Source organism: Vanacampus margaritifer, chromosome 13, assembly GCF_051991255.1.
Source record: "Vanacampus margaritifer isolate UIUO_Vmar chromosome 13, RoL_Vmar_1.0, whole genome shotgun sequence".
Classification (NCBI taxonomy): Eukaryota; Metazoa; Chordata; class Actinopteri; order Syngnathiformes; family Syngnathidae; genus Vanacampus; species Vanacampus margaritifer.
This window is the reverse complement of record NC_135444.1, coordinates 23,722,610-23,745,136: the sequence shown is the minus strand read 5'-3', so window position 1 is coordinate 23,745,136 and position 22,527 is coordinate 23,722,610. Positions and strand designations below refer to the sequence as shown.

Sequence of the window (22,527 nt, the reverse complement as noted above, 5' to 3'; positions counted from 1 at the left end):
GTTTGCTCGCCAAACTTGTTTTCATGATGGCTCCGCCCACTGGCTGGAGGGAAAGTGGGTGCTGTGCGCATGAGCTAACGCAAGGTTGTAAAAAAAACAAAACAATGGGCACGTTGTTGCACCAGAAGATAATATCGTGTCTCAATTATAGAAACCATCACTACGAAATAAAAACACAACTGTGCCACTTACATCATCTGGAGCAGTTCCAAACAATATTTAGCGGTGCCTTCTTAAAATAATCGTGTACGTCCTTTTTTCAGGAAACTAAATGGAAAAATGGAACCATTTGCAGCACGAGGAGATGATTTAGGCAAAAAATTATATTTTTTGCAAAAAAAAATATGACTGAGGCAATTATTTTAAGAGGGTGATGTTATTTAATCACAGCCAAATGAACACTACTGAGCTCTCCATAAAAAAAACAAAAAATTACAGCCAAATTAATTTAGCCGCTTTGGCTGGCGGAAAATGAAGTTAATTCTGTTCACACCCACAACGGCAATATTCCCTTTTTAAGAGTCGCTGCGCTGCATCTGCTTGCACAGGCTGGAAAAATACCAAAACTCAGCCACACCTCGTGCCAGATTTGCAAAACATAGAAGCCATATTGTTTTGCTGGCTTAGCAACCAACGCCAAATATGGACATGCTTGCACTGTGCTGCCATCATAACTGCGCCGTGTTAAACTCAGTGCAGAATGGAAGAACCGTTACACTTTTTAATTAAACCAGTTTTTACATTTTGTTTTTAGATTCATATTTTACAATACAAAAAGCAAATGTCTCTCGGCTGTCCTGGGAACGCCTTGGGGTCCCGTCGGATGAGCTGGCTGAAGTGGCTGGGGAGAGGGAAGTCTGGGCTTCCCTGCTAAAGCTGCTGCCCCCGCGACCCGACCCCGGATAAGCGGAAGAAGACGGACGGACGGACGAATACAAAAAGCTATTTAGTTTTTTTACTTAAACCATTGGTTCTCAAACCCGTTACTCGAGTCTCCCTCAGCCAACACAGGTGTTTCAAACGATGAGCTAATCAGCAAGTTCTGCATGAAGCCTGATAAAGATCCTCAGCTGTGTTGGCTGAAGGGGACATGGAAAACAGACTGTATAGGGGTACTCCAGGGGTTGAGAACCGATGAAAAAAAAATGGAAAAAATAAAGTCAATATTAGAAGCTAGAGAGAGATTTGTTTTCCCTCTGTTCAGCCAAATATTTTCTCTATTTGTCATTATTGCTATTTTGGGGTGTCAAACTTATTTTTGTGAGTTCTGGTTCCATTGGAAGGGCCGTTATGACCGTGAACCCCAAAAAACATACACAACAAATTGGTGAACTATTTTTAAAATCAGAAGCCAGTAAAAAGTGTTCAAATGTTGGCTTGATAACAAGAAATGCTTGGAATATCTGAACCCTTTTTAAAGAGAAGACGTTTTTTTTGATGCACATAATTTGCTTTTGCGGGCCACATAGAAAGATGTGGTGGGCCAGATGTGGCCCCCGGGCCGCGAATTTGACATTGGGTGACCTTGTGCTTTAAAAAAAAAAATACTAAAACGAACACACTCTGCTCCAGGTAGACTTGGGAGGGGCAGGAAGAGAAGCAGAGTGGAAGAAACATTTTGGCTCAGCAGGTTGGGCAGAAGGTGTGGCCTTACGAGAAAAAAAAAAAAAAACCCTGAGCCACCTGGAGCACGGGTGCAGTCTGCTCGTGGCCGGTGGAGGGAGAGGCAGCGACTGGCGTGCAGTCCTCTCCGGTGTCCCATCTTGTGACCCGAGCAAGCTGGCCGCCATGAGTCAGTACGATTCTCACAACGCGCTGAGCAACATGAGCTCGAGTCGCAGGGGAGAGCCCATGACCACCGGCGGGGGGTCCTTCCGCTACACCCGCAGCGAGTTCGTGCAGGCGGGGGGCAACGGATACGACCACTTGATGGACGGATACAACACAAAGTCTTCCGGAGGGGCGATGGCGGTCGACACCATAGGAAGAATGACGTCCAGCACGGGAGGCGCAATTAGGTACAGTTGGAAAAAGGAGATGGCAATTTTCATTTGAACTTTCATTTGCTAAAACTTTCCTGAAAAGCGAGTCCGAAAAGACTCCGTTGACTCCAACTCTAATAATTTGTTGGCAAAATGTTGAGAAAGCAAAACTGTACCGGAAAACGGATCAGCAAACATTCACACATTTTGATACAAATGAAGTCTACGCTAGACTACTTTTTGCTGGCGATTTACTTTATAAATGTCTCATTTAATTGCTAAGGATACGTTGCAATGAAAACGAGAGTTGCCCAACAGTAAAACACTTTTGACCAATTACAGTATTTTGAGCTTTATTTGCTACTTCTGCTGACTCCGTTTTTCTTTTGCACTTCAGTAATAACAACTGCGTGAATTTGCGTAATACATTCCACGGGTGTCAAACTTGCGGCCTGGGGGCCAGATCCGGCCCACCACATCTTTTGATGTGGTCCGCAAAAGGAAATCCTGTGTGTCAGTTTCCATGATCTTTGCTAAAATCGGTGTAATAATTAATAACATTGATATTTTGCTGATTTCAAAAGTAGTAATTTACTTTTATAATAATTAATAATTATAATTCTAAATAATTGAATAATTGTAATTAATTAAATAATAGAATTTTATATATATATATAAAATATTACATAAATAATTATATTAATATATTAATAATTATAATATATATTTTTTATAATAAAACAGTTATTTATTTATTTTGTGGGGTTTTGCACTTGACCAACTCTGCTGTATGGATGCTCCAAACTAAGTTTCGTTGTTCCTTTGTGACAATGATATTAAATATAACTCTAAGTGTCCTGTGGGAAAAAATGTGTTTGACACCCCTGATCTATCTTAAACCGTAAACGGCATCCAGTACATCGACTGCACACGGACATTCGGTGACACCTTAATGTATCAAAATTATGATTAGCTTGGTGGCAAATAAGAAGTCAGTGTTAGTAATTCAAACGGAAAGCGCATCGATCCTTTTCATTCACCTGCATGCAAAAAATGTACATTTGACAACACATTAGTGTAACGCTGTGAAACATTGTGAACAGCACACACAGTAATGAGATCTAATAGATCTGCCGTTGTAAAAAAATAAATAAAAATGTTGCATTCAATAATACTCAACATGATTACAGTTAGCAAGGTTTAGAAATTGGTTCTTATCGTGAGCCTTTCGCGTATGCGTGCTTGTTTTTAGCTGCTGTGTATCATAATGAGTGCCGTTTCCTGCAATTACCTAATTTAGGGACAACACATCTGAGTCACAATATTAGACACAGCTCTCAATATGTAACAATGAAGTTGGACAGCAATAAATTCTCGTTGACTGCAGGTGGTGAAAATGTCATGGCTGTAAACGACAATTTGAGGTGAATTTTCTTTCACAACAACGTGATGATCGCTTTACTGTGCTGCTTTGTGCAGTGGCCTCAACGACATCCATCAGAGGGCCGTGTCTCTTCAAGCGCAGTGTCAAGACGACCTGCGCAAAGCCGAATTTGCCCTACAGGTCTGTGAGTTCATATTTGTTTTTGCTCCATCTTATTAGCGTCCACACCATAAGTACACAAAATGCTTGTGGACAGCGTGTCACTTCTTCTTGATGTTTTTTTTTTTTCTTTATTAGAAAACTGTCACAATCAATGACAAAATGACAATTTGAGTTAGCCAAACATTTCATTTGGAACAAAATCATATCGCGGCTGTTAAACATCCGCTGATTTGAAGTCACAGTCAGTGAACACGACAACTTCCTAAGAACGTGCTTGTCTTTAGTGTTGAATTAGTTCAGTGTCGTGTGCAGTTTAGTGTTGTCAATTTTGTGTCCGAAAGGATAGATGAAAAATGTGTGTTGAATGAGAAATTATAAGAAAATAACATCTAAATATTGGCAGGTACATTCTAAAATGCTTTGTTTTGACATTTACAGAGAAAATAAATCTCCCTCCAAGATGCATGTAAAGAATGAGTGCGCATGATATACTGACACCTAGTGGTGAAGTCGTAGATCACAACTAATTAACCCTGCCGAGTATTGAAAATATTTGTCCTCATTAGTGTTGTTCTTTTCCTTTTTTCCTCCCTCCTGCTGTTTCTACAGAGTTTTGTATTATTTCTGTGTGTTATGAGATTCTTGTGATTATTTTTTATTTAACAGCACGGCATCTAAGCATTTCCCTGTTTTTGTTGTTATTTAATCTGCAATTGTGCATTTCAGGGAGGCAATACGGCTGATGCGGAGCACTACATGTTGAGGGCAAAGGACACAATTGACCAACTGAAGGGCTTCGCAATGGACCTGCGGCAGATGGGACAGCCGAGTGACAATGTCGTCAGAACGTAAGCGTTTTGAATTGAACACTTTTTGGGGTGGGGGGGGCTCTGACACAAATTAAATTGATGTAGTCCATAAAATGATGTTGCAACTTTCAGCATGTCCCATCAAGCCCTTCCAGGTGTAACCCACCCCTTAAAAAAAAAAAATCGGGACTTGGGACCAGTAGTGGCTGAGTACTGTATTCATTAAATCCAATAAACCAATAAATCATCAGCAACGCCAAACCAATTTAAACGATTTCAGATAAGTTGTCCTTCCTCAGCTGCAGTGGTTTCTTATAAACAAAACCCTGCAAACTCCTCATTTGACCACATATGGACTTTTGTCAGTAACCTCAAGCAATTGCAAGTATTTCCCCGCATGTCACCTTTCCGATTTGCATCCATCTCTCCCCGATCTATAGTTGGGAGCTTTGTAACGATCAGCTGAAGGGCGTCCACTTGGCCATGAGTGGCTCTTTGCAGAGGAGGAGGAGCGGCAAAGGAAGTTCCGGTTCTTGGGAGGAGCCGGGGAGGAGCTTTCATGATGCAGTGGCCTGGATTGGACAGCAAAAGGTGGCTGCACCCGCAGCAAACTTGTGGCGAGATTCACATGGCTTTTGCCAAATAAGAGTTGCTCACGTGTGCAGTATGCCGTGTGTTTGTTTGCTTGTTTGCTTTCTCTAGCGTCTGATTGAGACGACATACTGGGGAGAAGATCCCGCTGGCATAGAGAAGAATCTGATCAGCCACCAGAGGTTTCACAACTCAATCCAAAACAGCCCGGAAGTGGACCGAGCCAGGAGTGACCTGGTGGGTCTAAAAAAAAAAATTAAAAAAATCGTCCACACTATAAATTCAGTACAAGTTGTGAAATTCTACAAATATTTGAATATCGTCCCGCAGGTTAAGAAAGGAGACAAAGGAAATCTTCACGCTTTGGACCAGGAGTGGGACAGTCTCCAGGTCAAACAAATGCCATAAATGCAAAATAAGTGGCGGTGGTCTTGTTATATTGAATATGCATCTGTCGCTACAGCAAATGTCATTTGCTCGGACGAAGCAACTGGGGGAGCTCCAGCAGATCGTTCAAGAACTGTCCAAAGAGATCATGTGGGTCAATGACAAGGAAGAAGAAGAGTTAATCTTTGATTGGGGTGACAAGAACCTGGACCAGTACATCCCCCGCAAGCAAGAAAGCTATTCGGTTAGTATCGACGTCACACGCGTACGTTGTTGTGACACAACACCTCAAAAGAGAATAATGCCGAGTACGGAACGTTGGAATGTCAAAATGGGCTTTTTACGAAGTAGGGGCAATCCTATGCATCGCTTTACATTTTGGCAGTGCCGTCACTCGTCCAATTAACCACAAACACGCGCTGTACTTGATAGAAGCTGATGAGTGCCCTCGAGGAGAAAGAAAAGCATCTGAACAAACTGAAGGTGCGAGTGGACGCCCTCCTGAAGAATAAACATCCAGCTTCAGACAAGATCGAGGTAGCGTCCGCTCGCTAACACAAGCTGCCGGAACCTTAACTCTTTGACTGCCAAAAACGTTAAATAACGTTTAGTAAAATCCTATGGAGGAGTGCCAAAGACGTTAAAAGACGTTTGTTTCAAAACAGAAGTGAAACTAACCATTTTTTATTATTGATTACTGAAAAACGGAATAAGGTAGAAACAAAATTTTTTTTCTGATGAAAGATGAGAGTCCAATCTTTCATTTGGTAGTATGTGTGTTTCCATAGTCCAAACACATAATCTTCTGTTGACCTTGAAAGATCAGTCAAAATGCTTAAATCGGCTGGCACCCACGGCATCCCTTTTCTGAAAACGTCTGGCAGTCAAAGAGTTAACAAAAGTGGGAAAAAAATGTTTAACTAATAGAAATAGTTAAAATGAATTTTTGACATCTATAGCCGTCAATGGCAGTGAAAGAGTTAACGACAACAATTTCCATATACTGTCTGCATGTTGTTCTCAAGGCTTACAGGGACACGCTGCAGACGCAGTGGAGTTGGCTCCTTCAAATCACCAAGTGCATTGACGTGCACCTGAAGGAGAACGCGGCGTACGACCAGGTAACTCCTCAAACTTTCCTTAGAGAAGTCATCTCATCAAAGACGTCATCAATACGTCTCCCTAAAGTTCTTTAGGGAAGCCAATGAGACGTGCAGAACACTGCAGGAGCAACAGGAATCCATTCGGAAAAAGTTCACCTGTGACAAGAACACTACACTGCAAGACCTGCTGGAGATGCTCAGGGGACTGGAGGTACCGTTTTTCCCCACCACAACAGTAACAAACTACTGCAAACAAATCAATTATACTTGAAAAGAAATTGACCGCATACCTGCGCAGGATTGGATTGGATGATCGTATAAATCTTTGTGTCGTTTCATCTGAAGAGGGAGAGAGAGACGCTAAGGGACCACAAGAGTCAAGTTCAGCATCTCGTGAACAAGTCCAAGAGCATCGTCAGACTGAAATCCAGAAACCCAGAAGAGAAGAGCAGCCGACCTGTGATCGTCAAAGCCCTGTGTGAATTCAAACAAGACCAGGTCAATGTTTTGACACAAAACAGGAAAAAAAATGTGCTAAATTCATTCTGAACACAGTCACATATACAGTTAGGTGCAATATTACCTCAGTTCTCCAAAATGTTTTCGTTTTTTTTTTTATTCATTTGTACAGGTCACATTATTGGTTGAAAAAGTTTTCAAAGGATTTATCTTGGTCTATTTTGTGTTTATAACGCCAATTTATGTCAAATAGAAATGAAAGCCATTTTTCGTTATTCGAAACCGTTGGGTTTGTTGTTGATCCTACAGAAGGTGATCTGCAAGGGTGACGAGGCCATCTTGAAGGACAACAGTCAGCGCAGCAAGTGGGAGGTCACAGGGCCGGGGGGCTTAGATATGACCATACCATCGGTGTGCTTGATCCTTCCTCCTCCCAACCCGCTCAGCATCAATCTGGCTACCAAGTAAGTCATACTAACCCTGAGAAGCGCATATGATCCATTTGCACCGAGCAGCACAGGACAGCAAGCGCGTTTTGGTCATTTCTATTACGGTAAATTGTACCGTACCGCACCATCGAAACTACACGGGATAGCGGTTGTAGTAGTACGGTGTGCTACTTCTTCTTGGTTGTTTCTTGGCGGTTGGTGAACAACTTAATGGCGCATCACCGCCACCAACTGACACACTGCTGTCCACTGATTGGTCGACAGAGAATTGTAAGAGTCAAAAAGGAGGAAATCATTTAGTGAAAGCTATTTAAAAGACATTATTATCATAGCTGCTGCTGCTATCGTTATCGCACCTACTTTTCTTGTGGGTGAAAGCGAAACTATAAAGGAAATGATATCCAAACAATAGAGATTTCTGTTCTTTCTTTCCTTACGACAGAAATGAGCAGTACTACGAGTCCATAATGTCTTTGTGGAACCAGTTGTACATCAACATTAAGAGTCTTATTGCCTGGCAGTACTGCCTTCTGGATATCAACCGCATCAAAGCTCTCACCATCTCCATGGTAGGTGATGAATAAGCTCATCAATTTAAATGATGATCATTTTATGTTTTCATTCGGGCCACGCCAGCCACGATTCATGTTGTATTGTTCTTTTTTTTTAGCTTTCTAGGATGAGTCCCGAGGAGTACTCCCAGCTTCTCAACAGCCTCGAGACTCATTATGAAGAGTTCAAATTGAGTTGCCAAGGATCGCAGATGTTTACTGATATTGACAGGAGGAGCATCGAGAGCCAGTTCAACGGGGCGCAGGCTTACTACGGAACTCTCCTGGTGCAGTTGCCTGCTTACCGTAAGTTGAACTTACGGTTAAAAAAAAAAAAGTATGACAATTAACTCATTCACTGCCATTGACGACTGTAGACGTCAAAAATTCATGTGAACTATTTCTATTAAACATTTTTTTCATTTCATTTCATATGAAAACCTAGAATTATTTTATTGCACATTTATAACAGATATAAAATTATCATGCGATTAATTACGATTAAACACCCCTTATTTTTTAATATATATTGTTTTAAATTAGGCCCAAATTTTTAATTGTAATTAATCACGACTTCACTAGTTAACTAACGATTAATCACAAATTTCATATCTGTTCTAAATTTACAATATTTTTTTCTAGGTTTTCATACTCTTGTTAGCAAAAGTAGATTTTTTTTTTAAACTAATATAAATAGTTAAAATGAATTTTTGACGTCTATAGTCGTCAATGGCAGTGAATGAGTTAAAGTAAACTTCAATATTGACGTTTAATTACAGAGTGTGCCTGTATTGTGAAATTGAAATCTTACATGAAAGTACCGGTAGAGTACACATTGGGCTCGACTTAATTTCAACTTGGTACTTTCCTCTTCCTTCTTTTTTTTTGTTTCTTTCATGTAGAAACCCAGCAAGCACCGCAGCCGCTAATTATAATGACAGCGGCTGCCGATGAAGATGCCAGAAAACTCGAGGAACAGCGGCAGAGGATCGAGGTGAAAAAAGTGAAGAAAGTGGTAAAGACGGAGCCAGTGAAAAAGAAGGTGGCCGCGTCGTCTCGCAGTTTAACAGAGCTGCACGCGCTCAGAGTGAAGCTGGAGGCGGCTGAGGGCTTGCTGAGTCAGCACGTTCACATCTGCTTGGGAGATGACGGGACCGAAGACTGTGGCCTCAAAATCACACAGTTGGAGGTAAACAGCAAAATACAAGCCTCTTATCCGTCACCATTACTGCACACCGATTCCGTTTTTTTTTTGATTTCATAAAATTAAAGAGCGCACAGCTTGATGTCAACGCATTGAAAGAGGAGTACATGAAGCTGAGAGAGAATATTCTGAAAGAGCTGGAGAGCATGAACGATTCTGATAAAGCTCAATTCCTACGCAGTGACCTTGAATTCATCACACGTCGTCTCGGCAGTCTCGAGAGTAACTTAACAATTTATCTCCTTCGGTAAGACACTGCACAACTCCTGACTATTGTTTGAAATAAAATGGCAGTACAATACAAAAGGTCAAAATATCAAATCATGGTTTGAGTCTATATGAAGAAAGAAGTCAATACTGTATAGCGGTGAAGAATATCCAGGTAGATTCAATGAAATCAAATCGTCTCCTTTTTTTTTTTTTTTGTTACCAGGCTCCAGGCTCTAAGGGACCTGCTGGGAAGCATGGCACGGGCTGAAGATATAGTTAAAGTTCATGAGGCGAGATTGACAGAGAAGGAGACCACTTCTCTGTTGCTGGGAGATGTGAACGACTACTTGAAGACTCTTCAGGTATGTTACTGAGAGATATTCTGTTCTGTTCTTTAACCTCAAGGACTCTTTGTCGTGCACCGGCAGAACGGCAGAACACAGGACGGTTTTTTTCCCTTGCTTTTGGTCAAGTTTTAACGTTTTGTCGTGTCTGTCATACTAGCTTGCTAGCGCTAAGCTAACCTGGGAGGGTTTGTCTCTAAGGTCCCGAGTCCTGAAATTTTTGGGTTAAAAAAAAAAAAAACTACAAAATGTAATTTCCCCTCACCAGTTTGATCATGTTCTGTGTAGAATATGCAGTACGAGTTGGATGGGAAAAGTGATGTTCTGGCCTCCATGGAGGCAGAACTTGCCAAGGCAAACCACTGGAACGGCCAGGTGGGTGGGCCCTTCTACGGGTGTGACATGATGCTGTCAAAATACACTGAGCAGGTGGGCCTCCTGTCGGACCGCTGGAGACGAATAAAAGCACAGATAGATACCAGGTACAGCACTGACTTGTCGACATTTCATCAATAACATTTGAGAAAAAAAGATTGCAAACGGTTTGCCTCAAATAAATGGATGGATTTCAGACTGCAGGACTTGCAGCAGTACCTGCCTCAACTGGATCACTACAAGCAGTCCAGCTCCTCCCTTAGCGACTGGATCGATGATACTCGCAAAACGCAAGACACCCTGCAGGCCACCAACATCCAAAACGTTCAATCTCTGAAGGACCACATAAACAATCAGAAGGTTTCATGACCAACTTTCTAACGTTTTGTCATTGTGATTGGTGCCCGTGTCATGTTTGTTCTGACATCTTTGCGTTTGTAATGTTGTCAAGGCCCTGAATGCAGAAATTAAAGCCAAAAGGGACACGTTAGAAAGTGTCCAGAAAGACAATGATGCCTGTGTGACTTCCATCAAGGTAAGGAGGTCAACACTTCACTGATTAATTGATTATATTTATTAAATATTATCTTGAACTACAGGATCACAGAAATGCAATAAACAATGATTTTACTCAAGAATGAGAGACATAAACGTGTTAAAAGTAGCCTAGACTGTGTGAAGTGTGCTCACACATTTGAAAGTTTTGTGAATGAGACCAAATAAACGTTGTCAAATGTCTTTCCTCTATGCTACATTCCTCCCGTAAACATAAACCAACACTGACAACACAGATTAGTGATGGGATATAAACAACTATTATTCATCACATATTCCGTGTCTAAAAATCATGGGAAATGTAGTCCTACTAACCGTAATAGTTGTAGTAATCGCCGGAAGGACTCAAAGCAAACTGAGCTTTTCTGGTGGCATATTTCCAATGTGGATCCATGTTCAAATGTATGTCGTATTGTTTTACAGGATTATGAAACAGACCTAGGCTGTTACACGTCTGGTTTAGAGACTTTGCTTAACATCCCTATCAAGAGAACGATGCTAAGATCGCCATCCATGGATCTTGTTCAGGAGGTAAAATAGACCCATGTGGAACTGTACAATCCCTTCAAAACTAAATGTTAAATCTTTGAATTTGATATGTGATAAGTGATAACATTTATATTGAACAATTAAGTAATCACTGAGTTCTGTTTCTGTTAGGCTACGCAACTGCAGACCCGTTACATGGAGTTGCTTACTTTGTCAGACGACTACTTGAAATTCATAGGAGAGCTTCTCAAAAACATGGAGGATCTTAAGGTACTGAAACTTGGATTTGTTAATATGTAAATATGGCAGCGTTGTACGATAACATGATTTTGAAATGGCAACAAGATTTTTGCATTCGTGAACTGCAGTGATCTTGAATGGCTCTGCTTTTGGTTCCAGATTCGAAGCACTCGGATCGACCTGTTAGAGGAAGAGCTTCGCACGTTGAGGGAGGCTATGGAAGACCGCGATAGCAAGAATAAATCTCTTGAAGACGCCGTTGCGCGCTATCAACTCGAGCTATCCCAGTCACAGGCAAAGCTGCTGTCAATGGAGGAGATGAAGCGAACCACTGCTCTGCAGTGCAATGCCGCAAAAGACAGCCTCGATGACACTCACAACCAGCTGGCGGACCTCGAAGATCAGGTGACACGTCTCAACTACTTGCTGGAGGAAGAAAAGAGGAAGAGGAAATTGGCAGAGGAGCGCCACACCCAACAACAAGAGGAGTACGAGTCTGTCCTTAGAAAGAGGCATACAGAGTTAGACAGTGTCAGCTGGTCCAAAGTGGAAGTGGAAAAGACGATGGCAAATCAAGAGCATGAGATTCAACAGCTGCAGCGGAAGCTAGGAGAGGAAACCGCCAAGGTGGCAGAACTCCAGAAGGAGATTTCAAAGGTAAGAAGTCAATGCAATGCAAAGATCAATAACTTAAAGCTCAACTATGAATCCCAGATGCAGGTCAGTCACACCACAATTCAAAGGCTTTCAGCCCAAAGGGAGGACGACACATCTCAGCTTCAACTGCAATACGACAGGATGCAAATAGAGGGGAGGGTTGTGGAGGAGGAGCTCAGGAGGCTGATGATGTCTGCCAGCCAGGCAGAGGAAGAAGCCCATCGGCAGCGCTCCGTAATCGCAGAAGAAGGGCACATGAGAAGGAAACTGGAAAGTCAGATTGCGGTTTTGATCAAGCAGCGGAAAGAGGAAAACAACAAGTACAAGGAGGATCTGGCTGAAGTCAAACAAGAGCTACAGAAGAAGACTGAGCAGTTGGCCTATGTCACCCACAGTCTGGAGGAAGAGGTGCGAAGGAGGAAAACTACAGAAGAAGGAAAAGGTGTGCTCGGACACACCTTGGCCGAGCTTCAAGCAAAGGTCGCGAGTTCAGCTATGGCTGTGGCCCAATTAAGGGAGTGTGAGGCAGAGCTTCAGAATGTGCATTTGGAGCTGGAGAGGGAGAACAGGGATCGAAGTAGACTAGAAGAAAACCTGAATCGGCTACAGGGCCGCATGAAGGACATTCAATCTGTAAGAGATGGCCTGGAGATCCAGTTGGCTAACGTAAGAGAAGCCAACCAAGAGGAAGTGTCGAAAAGGAGACAGATTGAGATCGAGTTAGAAAAGACCGCTATGACGATGAGAGAATACTACTGCACCGTCACCACTTTACGTCAGAACCAAGAGCGAGAAATGAGAGGTGAACAACAGTGCCTCATGATGCAGGAGGAACTGGAAAGAAGCTTGGAAAAAAACAGTGCCTCTGAGGAACAGTTAGCACAACTCAGCACCGAGCGAAAAGCCCTGCGACATCAATTGTTACAGGAGCAAGCAAAAGTTAAAGAGGTGAACCAAAGAAACGAGGGTCTGTATAGAACTATAGAGGAGAAGAGTAAAGCTCTAAACGAGAACTATTCTGAACTTCAAACTCTGAAGGAGATGACTGAAACCTTGACGAAAGAAAGACTGAGGCTGGAAGAGGAGCTTAGGACAACGCGACACAATAAAGCAGAACTTCAGAGATTCAAAGAGGAACATGATGATGAGGTCTCCTCTCAAATTACTGCCCTGGAGCTGCAGCTGCAGGCCAGCGAGCGCAGCAATCTTGACTACCACAACGTTGTGTCAGAGCTCTCCTTGGAGAGGGACAACCTCAAACTGGAGACTGAGAAAATGCTAATTCAGGCTACTAAGGTACTTGGAAGTCTGAAACCTAATCCCAGACTTCTTTCATCTTTCCAGATGAATCAAGTAGTCACCACTGCCAAGAGAAAGATCCTTGATTGCTTGCATGAACCTCAAAATCATCTTCTCTAGTTGTTTCTCAATAAGCTTCTGATTTCCCAAGAGTTTGAGTGGTGTCTACAAAGAAAAACATTATGTGCAGTTTGTGTTGCAGGCATCAAATTCTCAATTATTGCATATTAACTCATTTGCTCCCAAAAAACATATGAATACATTCTATTTTAAGTGTCCCAAAGACGTATTTATACGTTTTATGTTGCTGTTTTTAATGCTGGAGCATACAGAAGGTTTTGATGCAGCCTCTCAACTGCAAAAAAAGGTTGAATAAATGGTAGTTATTACACAAACGGCCAACAGGTGGCAGCAGAGGAAGCATGAGAGCATAGGAAATGAACCAGGACCATGTTGAAAAAAAACCTCAATTACTCAGAATTCGAAATAGATTTGTGAATAATGATGAAAGTTAGCTATATTCTAATGCTAATTGCTGCAAAACGGAAACGGATAGAAATGTACTTTTTTTTTGATGAAAGAAGAGACTTTAATCTTTCTTTTGGTATGTTTCATGTTTTTATAGCAAAGGAACACAATATTCCGTGGGCCTTGCAAAATCAGTCACAATCCAGTAAAACAGCGGAGTGAAGGGGATTGCTTTAGTGAAAATGGCTGGGAGTGAATGAGTTAAGCAGTACTTGCTCCAAATTAAAAGTGCCTTGAGGTGAATTTGGTTGTGAATTAGCCCTTATAAACATAAATAACTACACCAAATTAGAAATAACTTTTGAAATTTTATTCTACCCAGCACCCGGACTTTTGAAATCAGGAAGTTGTCTATCTGTACGTATAAATGAACTGCATGACTTGTCATTCAAGCGTAGCCGATGGTAGTTGATCTCTCCATACTGTTTTCTCTCACACCACTTTTTCAAAGAGATGTGGCTTGTACAATTGTCTAATTTCCAACTTTTTTCTTTTTGTTTATCCCACTATTTTTCCACAGACATCAACCACAATGCTATCACTGCAGTCACAGTACGACGATATTGTGAAAGAGAGAGATGCACTGCTGTTGAAACTCCAGTTGTCTGGGACAGACAAAGATCACCTCCAAAGGCTCGAGGAGGAACTCCGACGCATTAAGTTGTCGCTTGAGTCTGAGCTTCAAAATAAGCAACGTGCACAGGAGGAGAATGAGAGGGTGAAAAGAGACTTAAGTTACTGGAAGGAACAATTTGAAAGTAAGAAGGGTCTTGTCAACCAATATGATGCAGACAAGGAACGTCTGGAAAGGGAAAACACTACTTTGAAAAGGGAGATCGAGAGGCTTCTAAGGGAACTTAGTGAGCTTGAGAAAACATATAAAGGAAAGCTGTCAGTCCTCGAGAAAGAATTCACAGAGTTGACTATTGTAAGACAAACTATGCAGAATGAGTTAAAGAAAACTAGAGAACCCCAAACCGTGGATCCCTCCACTGTCATTTTTGATGGTGTCCGCAAACCAGTTACAGCGGCCCAATTGCTTGAGTGTGGTGTTTTGGATAAGTTCACTTTTAACCAGGTCATCAAAGGGCAAAAAAGTGTTCCTGATGCATCTGTCGATATAAAAGTTAGTCTAAAAGGAACAGGCCCAATAGCAGGGGTGATCATTGAAAACCCACAGTCTGACAGTTTTATTTCTGGATGTCCCTATAAAATAAGCTTAACTGAGGCAAAGAAAGAGCGTCTTCTACCACCAGCTGCCGTTGACCTGCTACTAGATGCCCAGGCAGCCACAGGCCATATAATTGATCCCAGAACTAATCAAAAGCTAACGGTAGAGGAGGCAGTTGCTGCCGGAGTGGTAGACCCAAGAGATCAAGACAGACTTTTAGCAGCACAGGCTGCTGCCATTGGCTACAAGGATCGCGGTGCACTCAAGCCACTTTCAGTGTACGAGGCCTTGAAAAGGGGAGTGATTGACAAGAAAATTGGACTGCGTTTATTGCAGGCTCAGGAGTGCGTTGGAGGCATACTGGATCCAAATCTCAGTGTGTTCCTTCCCAAAGTCACGGCTATTAGTCGTAATATTTTGGATGAAAACATCGGTTATGCTCTGACCCAGAATCCAAAGTGTTATCTTGACCCAGACACTGACCAGGACGTCAATTATGGAGATTTGAAGAAAAGAAGCAAGACAGAGGCTCATACTGGTCTGCTACTGTTGCCAGTCACTGAGCGGAAAGACCCCTCCAAATTTATTTTTGATGGTGTTCGTAAGCCAGTCACAGCACAACAATTGCATGATTGCGGGATCTTGGACAAACATTCATTCGACCAATTAACAAAGGGACAAAAAACTGTCCCACAATTGTCAGAAGACAAGAAAGTATTTTTAAAGGGGATAGGACCAATTGCTGGTGTAGCAGTTGGATCTTTGGGGACTGTGTCTTTATCAGAAGCCAAAAAACAGTTGCTGATGCCCCCACATTGTGCAGATTTACTACTTGACGCCCAGGCAGCAACCGGCCACATTATTGATCCCAGGACCAATCAGAGATTCACAGTAGAGGAGGCATGTACCAGAGGACTGGTGGACATAAGAGATCGAGATCGGCTCTTGGCAGCAGAATCTGCCGCTTTAGGCTATCGGGATCCTCGTACAGCTAAACCTCTTTCAGTCTTTCAAGCCATAAACAAAGGACTCATTGATAAGAAAACTGGGCTACGCTTGTTGCAGGCCCAGTACTTTTCTGGGGGTGTTATAGATCCTAATCTGAGTGTGTTCTTCCCCAAAGACATAGCTATGAATCGCAACCTTTTGGATGAAGGTCTTTGTAAGGCTCTAAATCGAAATGCAGAGTTTTACCTTGACCCAGATACTGAATTTGATGTCAGCTATGAGGCTTTAAAGAAAAAATGCAAAACCGAATTCAACACTGGTTTGATAATTCTACCAATTATCGAGAGAAAAGATCCTTCAAAACTGATGTTTGATGGGGTTCGCAAGTCAGTCTCAGCCAAGCAGTTGTTTGAGTGCGGAGTGCTTGATAAGCCTACATTCGACCAGTTAGTGAAAGGGGAGAAGACCGTCTCTGAGGTGTCTGCTGAAAAGGTGGTCTATCTGAAGGGTACTGGACCGATTGCTGGGGTTCAAGCTGAGAATCAGGGAAAAGTTTCTTTGTCAGAAGCTAAAAAACAATGCCTCTTGTCCCCACAGACTGCAGATTGGCTACTGGAAGCTCAGGCTGCCACAGGACACATAATTGACCCCACTACCTATCAGAAGCTAACAGTAGACGAGGCTTGCGCCAGAGGAATAGTTGATATAAAGGACAGGGATAAATTATTGGTCGCAGAGGCTGCTGCTATTGGCTATAAAGATCCAAGTACGGCAAAACCTTTGTCGGTCTATGAGGCAATGAAAAGGGGAATAATTAATTGGAAAACTGGTTTACGCTTCCTGCAGGCCCAAGAGTGTGTTGGAGGCATACTTGACCCCAATCTCAGTGTATTCCTCCCAAAAGACACAGCGATCAAACGCAATTTATTAGATGAAGACCTCCGCAATTCTCTAAATCAGAGTCACGCATACTACATTAATCCTGAACCTGAGCTTGACGTAAGTTATGGTGCTTTGAAACAAAGATGCAAGATAGAATCTCACAGTGGTCTGCAACTTTTACCAATTTCAGAAAAAATGGATCCCTCCAAATTGATATTTGATGGTGTCCGCAAGACAGTAACAGCACAACAATTGTTTGACTGTGGAATCTTGGACAAAGCGACATTAAATCAACTAGTTACTGGAGAGAAAACTGTACCGGAGGTGTCTGTGGAAAAACAGGTGTTCCTCAAAGGGACTGGTTTAATTGCTGGGGTTGCAGCTGGATCATTCCAAAAAATGTCCTTTACTGAGGCCAAGAAACAAAGTGTTATTTCCCCTGACAGTGCCGACTTGTTACTTGAAGCTCTGGCAGCCACAGGACACATCATTAACCCACAGACAAATCAGAAATTCACCGTTAAGGAAGCATGTGCAAGAGGTGTAGTCTGTAAGGAAGATGAATCAAAATTATTTGCTGCTGAAGCTGCTGCCATAGGTTACAGAGACCCAAATACTTCAAAGCTCTTGTCAGCTGGCCAGGCCATGAAAAAAGGACTGATTGACAAGGACACAGCTCTTCGCATACTTCAGGCTCAAGAGTGTGCAGGAGGTATTTTGGACCCTACACTCAGTGTATACCTCCCTAGAGACATTGCTATGGATCGAGATCTGATAGGTGCAGACCTATACAAGGCCCTCAGTCAGGATCCTGAATGCTATCTGGATCCAGACACCCACCTGCCAGTTAGCTACTTGTCCCTTAAAAAAAGATGCAGAGCAGACATTGGCACAGGTTTTTTACTTCTCCCAGAACCTAAAAAACCAACAACTGTCCAAGGGCTTCGGAGTCAGGTCTCTGTCATAGATCTAGTAGATGCCAACCTGCTGGAGCCATCCGATATTGATGAATTGAAGAGAGGGAGATTGACAAGTCAGGACATTGAGTACCGCCTGCGTTCCTATTTGGGCAGGTCCACTTGCATAGCAGGACTCATTGACGAAACCAGTGATAGGGTGATGACATTTTATGAAGCCAAAAAAGATAGACTATTGCGACCCGGGACCGCTCTAGAGCTTCTTGAAGCCCAGGCCGCATCGGGTTTTATAGTCGACCCAGTGAACAATGTTCACCTCACTGTTGGTGACGCCTATAATAAAGGACTATTTGGGCCAGAGTGTCTGGACACCCTACGATCAGCAGAAAGAGCTGTGACAGGTTACAAACTGCCTGGTACGGAAAATGTTATCTCTCTTTTCCAGGCAATCAAGAGGGGTCTAGTTGCGAAAGGACATGGCATCCGTCTGCTAGAGGCCCAGATTGCCAGTGGTGGTATTATTGATCCTGAACACAGCCATCGGCTTGATATAGATGTGGCCTACCACAAAGGATGCTTAGACGAGGAAATGAACACGATCATAACCAATCAGAATGTTGCTAGTAAGGATTTCTTTGATCCTAACACAGAGGAAAAGGTAACATACCTGGAGCTTAAGAAACGCTGCATTACTGATGAGAAGACTGGCCTAATCCTTTTGCCAATTGTTGACAAGGAAAAACAAGAGGCAACTATGAAAAACACCTTAAGAAAGAGGAGAGTAAAAATTGTGGATCCGCAGACCAACAAGGAGATGTCTATACGTGAGGCATATGATAAAGGTTATATTGACTTTAAGACCTACCAGGAGCTTTCTCAACAGGAGTGTGAGTGGGAAGAGATCACCATCACTGAACCAGACGGTTCTAAACGTTTTGTCATCATTGACAGGAAGACAGGTAGAGAGTACCACATCAATGAACTGCTTGAGAAAGGAGCCATTGACCAGTCAGTTGTTGACCAGTATCGCTCACGTGTCATCACCTTAACGCAGTTTGCCGATATCATCACTGAAAAAACTCAGCACGGAGTGCCAAAATTAACTTCCACATCACAGGCTTCGTTTCCAACTTCAGTGCCATCATCATCAACAGTCATTTCAAAATCTTCTTCCATCACAAAGATATCTACAACAAGACCTCCGACTATTCAAGAGCAAAGCTTTGCAACCAGCAGTGGTTCTCGAGGCTCATCGGACACCCAAAATCAAATATCGAGTGTTTCTTTCACCCTGGCCTCCCCCGCTGAAAGTGTTGGTGAAAAGGATCCTGTGGGCGCCATATTTGATACGGAGACTTTAGACAAAATATCAATTATGGAAGCTCTAAATACTGGTCTGGTTGATACCATCACGGCTCAGAGATTGCTGGAGGCACAAGCTTGCACAGGAGGAATCGTAAATCCAGAAAACGGGCGTCGGCTCAGCATCCAAGAAGCTTCCCGTCAAGGTATAATTAATGATGATATGGCTGCAAGACTCAAGCCTGCTCAGAAAGCGTTCATTGGCTATGAGGATGTCAAAAGTGGCAAGAAAATGTCTGCTGCTGAAGCCATTAAGGAAATGTGGCTACCTTATGAGGCAGGCCAGAGGTTTATGGAGTTCCAATTTGTGACAGGAGGACTTTATGACCCAGAACTGGGCTGTAGACGAACCACAGAAGATGCTTTGAAAATGGGTTGGATTGATGGCAGCACTGCTATGAAACTCCAAGACATCAGACACCACACAAAGAATTTAACATGTCCCAAGAGCAAACTGAAGATCTCTTATAAGGAGGCTCTAGACAATTGTCTAGTTGAGGAGAGCACTGGGCTTCGAATGCTTCAAGCATCATCCGTGTCCTCTAGAGGAATAAGCAGTCCTTACAATTTTTCATCTGCCCCAGGATCCAGCACAGGCTCTCGAAGTGGCTCACGACGAAGTTCCCGAAGGAGCAGTCTGGATTTGGGTTCTCCCACATCCTTGTCCACCAGTTATACAATCATTACCAACCTTTCCACCAGATCCTAAATTAACAAAGAAAAAATAATCCATTTAGAGTTGCCACCTATAACATCATTGCTATTTTATTGTTAACAAATCTGAAGAGTTGATACGTATTTTGAAAGTGCTGGGGGGAAATTCCAATTGGACAAGAGCAAGGTATTAAACAGGCCCTCACTGTCCTATGTGTAATGGACCCGTTTGGAATAGGGAGATTGAAGTTGACTTGCGAATACAATCAAGCAATCAATGCATAACAGACAAGGACGACCAGCGTGCACATTTTAACACCCGAGACTGCCAACAACACCTTTTGTCACTGCGCGAGACACTGGCATTAATATTGACACACAAATCGGAATGTGCAGTGCCACAAGCACTTTCTGAACGCCAATGACCTGCTTTGTTTGCTGTCTGAAAAAGGGGCTTTTTTTGCTTTGGGAACATAAAGACGCTGTGTTTGCATTTATTCTGCATTTATTAGGCTACTTACTCTGTTTGTTTTGTCTTGGGATCGGTGCAAGGTTAGTTGCATGTACCTTGAAGTTCAACCACAATCTGATGTTGATTTGTTTAAATTGCTCATTGAGAATAATTATTCAGTCTAAACTCTCACAATTATTAGTTCTGTAACATTTTAACAGTCTTGCAAGTACATTATAAGATGTTTAGTGTTTAGCAAAATTAACAATCAGTATTAATCAGTAAAACATGCATTCAACAATCACTTCATTTGAATGCAGAATCAGGGTTGTGAAATCCTCATGCTAGCTGGCTAGCTAGTGTGAGATGCTAACATACAGTATCCCGCTCTACATTTTCACTCAGAGCTTTGAACTGCGCAAACAAGCAACCCTGACACTCAATCATCCACATGAAAACATTTCCAACCATCATGACACTAAAACAAAAAAAGTAATGTACTTGGAAAACGCAAGTCTTTTCTGCTTAGCATGTGAGCCAACATATGCAGAGGTCATCATTCCATCCTGTCTAAAATTAGGTCGACGGATGTTCTTTCTGTCGTCTTCATTGAAAATAACAAAAAGGTGCAGCAGGTATCAACTCAAAACAGTGTATTTTTTAGTTGTCTGTTTTTCTTTTTAAAGATTTTTTGCCCAAAGTTTGATCAAACACCAGATTGTACACATTTAGGGGATTTTGAACTTCATTGTGTCATTGTTTCTTACAGTTTAGAGCTTTAAGTTCTGTAATAGTCTATAAATAAAAACATTAACCTTTTGATTCCTTGTTCGAGTGAATTAATAGGTGTCCAACTGTCCATGTGTTAATGTTCATTCTGCCTTACTGGCCAGTAAGTTGGTTAGTAGCTACATACACAGTGAATTTCTCACTCCAGCATTTTTTCAATAGATCCTATTTCATGAGTGTGCCCAGTCAGTGCTTTACTGTAGCGGTGCATTTCAAGTTACTGTAGTTTGTGCTGCCGTGGCGTTAATCATGGATGCAGAGCGGGCAGCATTTATCACATAATATGTTGCTACACAATGTTAGCTAAATGCATTAGAGTCCATTTTATAAGATGAAACGCTGCAGGTAGACGGATACCTTAGGGAAAGTGGTTCTGGCCCGGCCGGTTGATGCAGAATCCTCCACAGCGATGTCCCCGGAGAAGTGATCCGGTACAGACCTCGTCCTGGTTGATCGGTGCAGAATTCATACAGCAACAGCCTCAGATTCGGTCATCACCACCAAGCTCCCTCTCAAATCTGGGGAGGTTGGAGGAGGAGAGAGAAGAAGTGGCAGTAAAACAGGTAGCTGGACTAAATGCCAGAGTGTAAATAAAAGTCTTAAATTTAGATTTAAACATTTATAATGAGGTATAGCCAATTTTCATAGGTATTCCCCCCTATTATTGCAATACAAAAGGTGCTTGAATGTTCAGTGTCCCATGTTACTCTGTATATATAAAAATAAATAAATAAAACACCAAATAATTGAGTACAGAGAAGAAATGATATTCCGTGGATGAGGAAAGTGAGGTGGACTTTCTCAATTGTGTGTTTCATTAAAAAGAAAAGATTTTAAAAATGGCCACAATATTGATAAAACATGGACACAAAATACCTTTTTGAGGCCTTGGAATAGACTTAATGGGCGGACAAAATACTCATTTGGGCGTCACATGCCTGCTGTCCAAGCAAGTGTCATTTCTCATTCTGTTCTTATCAATAGCCTGCAATACCAGGTTTACCAGAATGTCTTTGTAGCTTATTCCCAGTTTAAAATAAAATTCAATCTTACCACTGTATGCCTGTCTATTGTTTTTAGCCTTGGCTTCTACCTAAGCCTTAGTATTTGCTCATGATTCGCTTGCTCACCTGTTCAGTAGGAACAACACGTTTGTATTGAATGACCACAAATGAGCATTTTGTGTAGGGCCTATAGGTTATATATTTCTATTGTTTTCACATTAAAAGTTCAATGTGCCCCCTTTAAAACTTTCAGCACTTGTCCCGGGTCACTACATGCTCCTGGGCCTGCCTGGAGCACAAATATTAAACTAAGCCCAACCTCTCAACCGTGAGGTTGATGTGTAAACCACTCAGCCACATGAGACCCTTGACGGTCAAGATGGATAAATCCAAATATTGAATAAATGTTTCTTACGTGTTCCTATGTGCAGTTCCGACTCCCGAGCTTACGTCACAGGACAAAATGGCCGTCTTCCTCGGTGAAAAGAAGCTCTGTCTTGGACTTTGGATCGTTGTAATTTGATTTGTGAGGATGATTTCAAAATGTGGTGAAATGTCATTTGACCACTGT

At 42.2% G+C, this 22,527-nt stretch overlaps 2 protein-coding genes across 9 annotated transcripts in view; one reads left to right on the top strand and one right to left on the bottom strand.

Annotated features, from left to right (window-relative positions):
* Positions 1-22,527, bottom strand: part of slc22a23b (solute carrier family 22 member 23b) — a 41,754-nt gene that overhangs the window by 18,932 nt on the left and 295 nt on the right. Inside the window, exons 2-6 of one of the 8 annotated variants that reach the window (XM_077583369.1) lie at positions 21,310-21,470; positions 19,624-19,763; positions 10,230-10,343; positions 9,901-10,084; positions 6,709-6,892 (exon numbers count right to left, since the gene is read on the bottom strand). The gene's annotated coding sequence lies outside the window, so the exon portion shown is untranslated. Of the gene's footprint in view, positions 1-6,708; positions 6,893-9,900; positions 10,085-10,229; positions 10,344-19,623; positions 19,764-21,309; positions 21,471-22,371; positions 22,459-22,527 lie in introns of all 8 variants that reach the window. The other 7 variants (XM_077583368.1, XM_077583372.1, XM_077583373.1 and 4 more) reach the window with 7 other exon arrangements.
* Positions 1,713-21,470, top strand: dspb (desmoplakin b). Its single transcript, XM_077583362.1, has 24 exons — positions 1,713-2,018; positions 3,462-3,546; positions 4,255-4,376; positions 4,778-4,928; positions 5,040-5,165; positions 5,259-5,318; positions 5,392-5,559; positions 5,748-5,852; positions 6,341-6,436; positions 6,504-6,629; positions 6,764-6,916; positions 7,187-7,341; positions 7,769-7,895; positions 7,997-8,183; positions 8,780-9,066; positions 9,150-9,328; positions 9,515-9,653; positions 9,924-10,117; positions 10,208-10,370; positions 10,462-10,545; positions 10,989-11,096; positions 11,226-11,324; positions 11,454-11,951; positions 14,299-21,470. The coding sequence occupies exons 1-24, from the start codon at positions 1,789-1,791 to the stop codon at positions 19,765-19,767; spliced, it is 9,111 nt and encodes a 3,036-aa protein (XP_077439488.1). The 5' UTR covers positions 1,713-1,788; the 3' UTR covers positions 19,768-21,470.

Coding starts and splice junctions, on each gene's coding strand:
- dspb (XM_077583362.1), top strand. CDS start 1,789: ATGAGTCAGTACGATTCTCACAACGCGCTGAGCAACATGAGCTCGAGT. Junction 4,377..4,777: donor AGTGACAATGTCGTCAGAAC/GTAAGCGTTTTG, acceptor CCCGATCTATAG/TTGGGAGCTTTGTAACGATC. Junction 6,437..6,503: donor AGAACGCGGCGTACGACCAG/GTAACTCCTCAA, acceptor GTCTCCCTAAAG/TTCTTTAGGGAAGCCAATGA.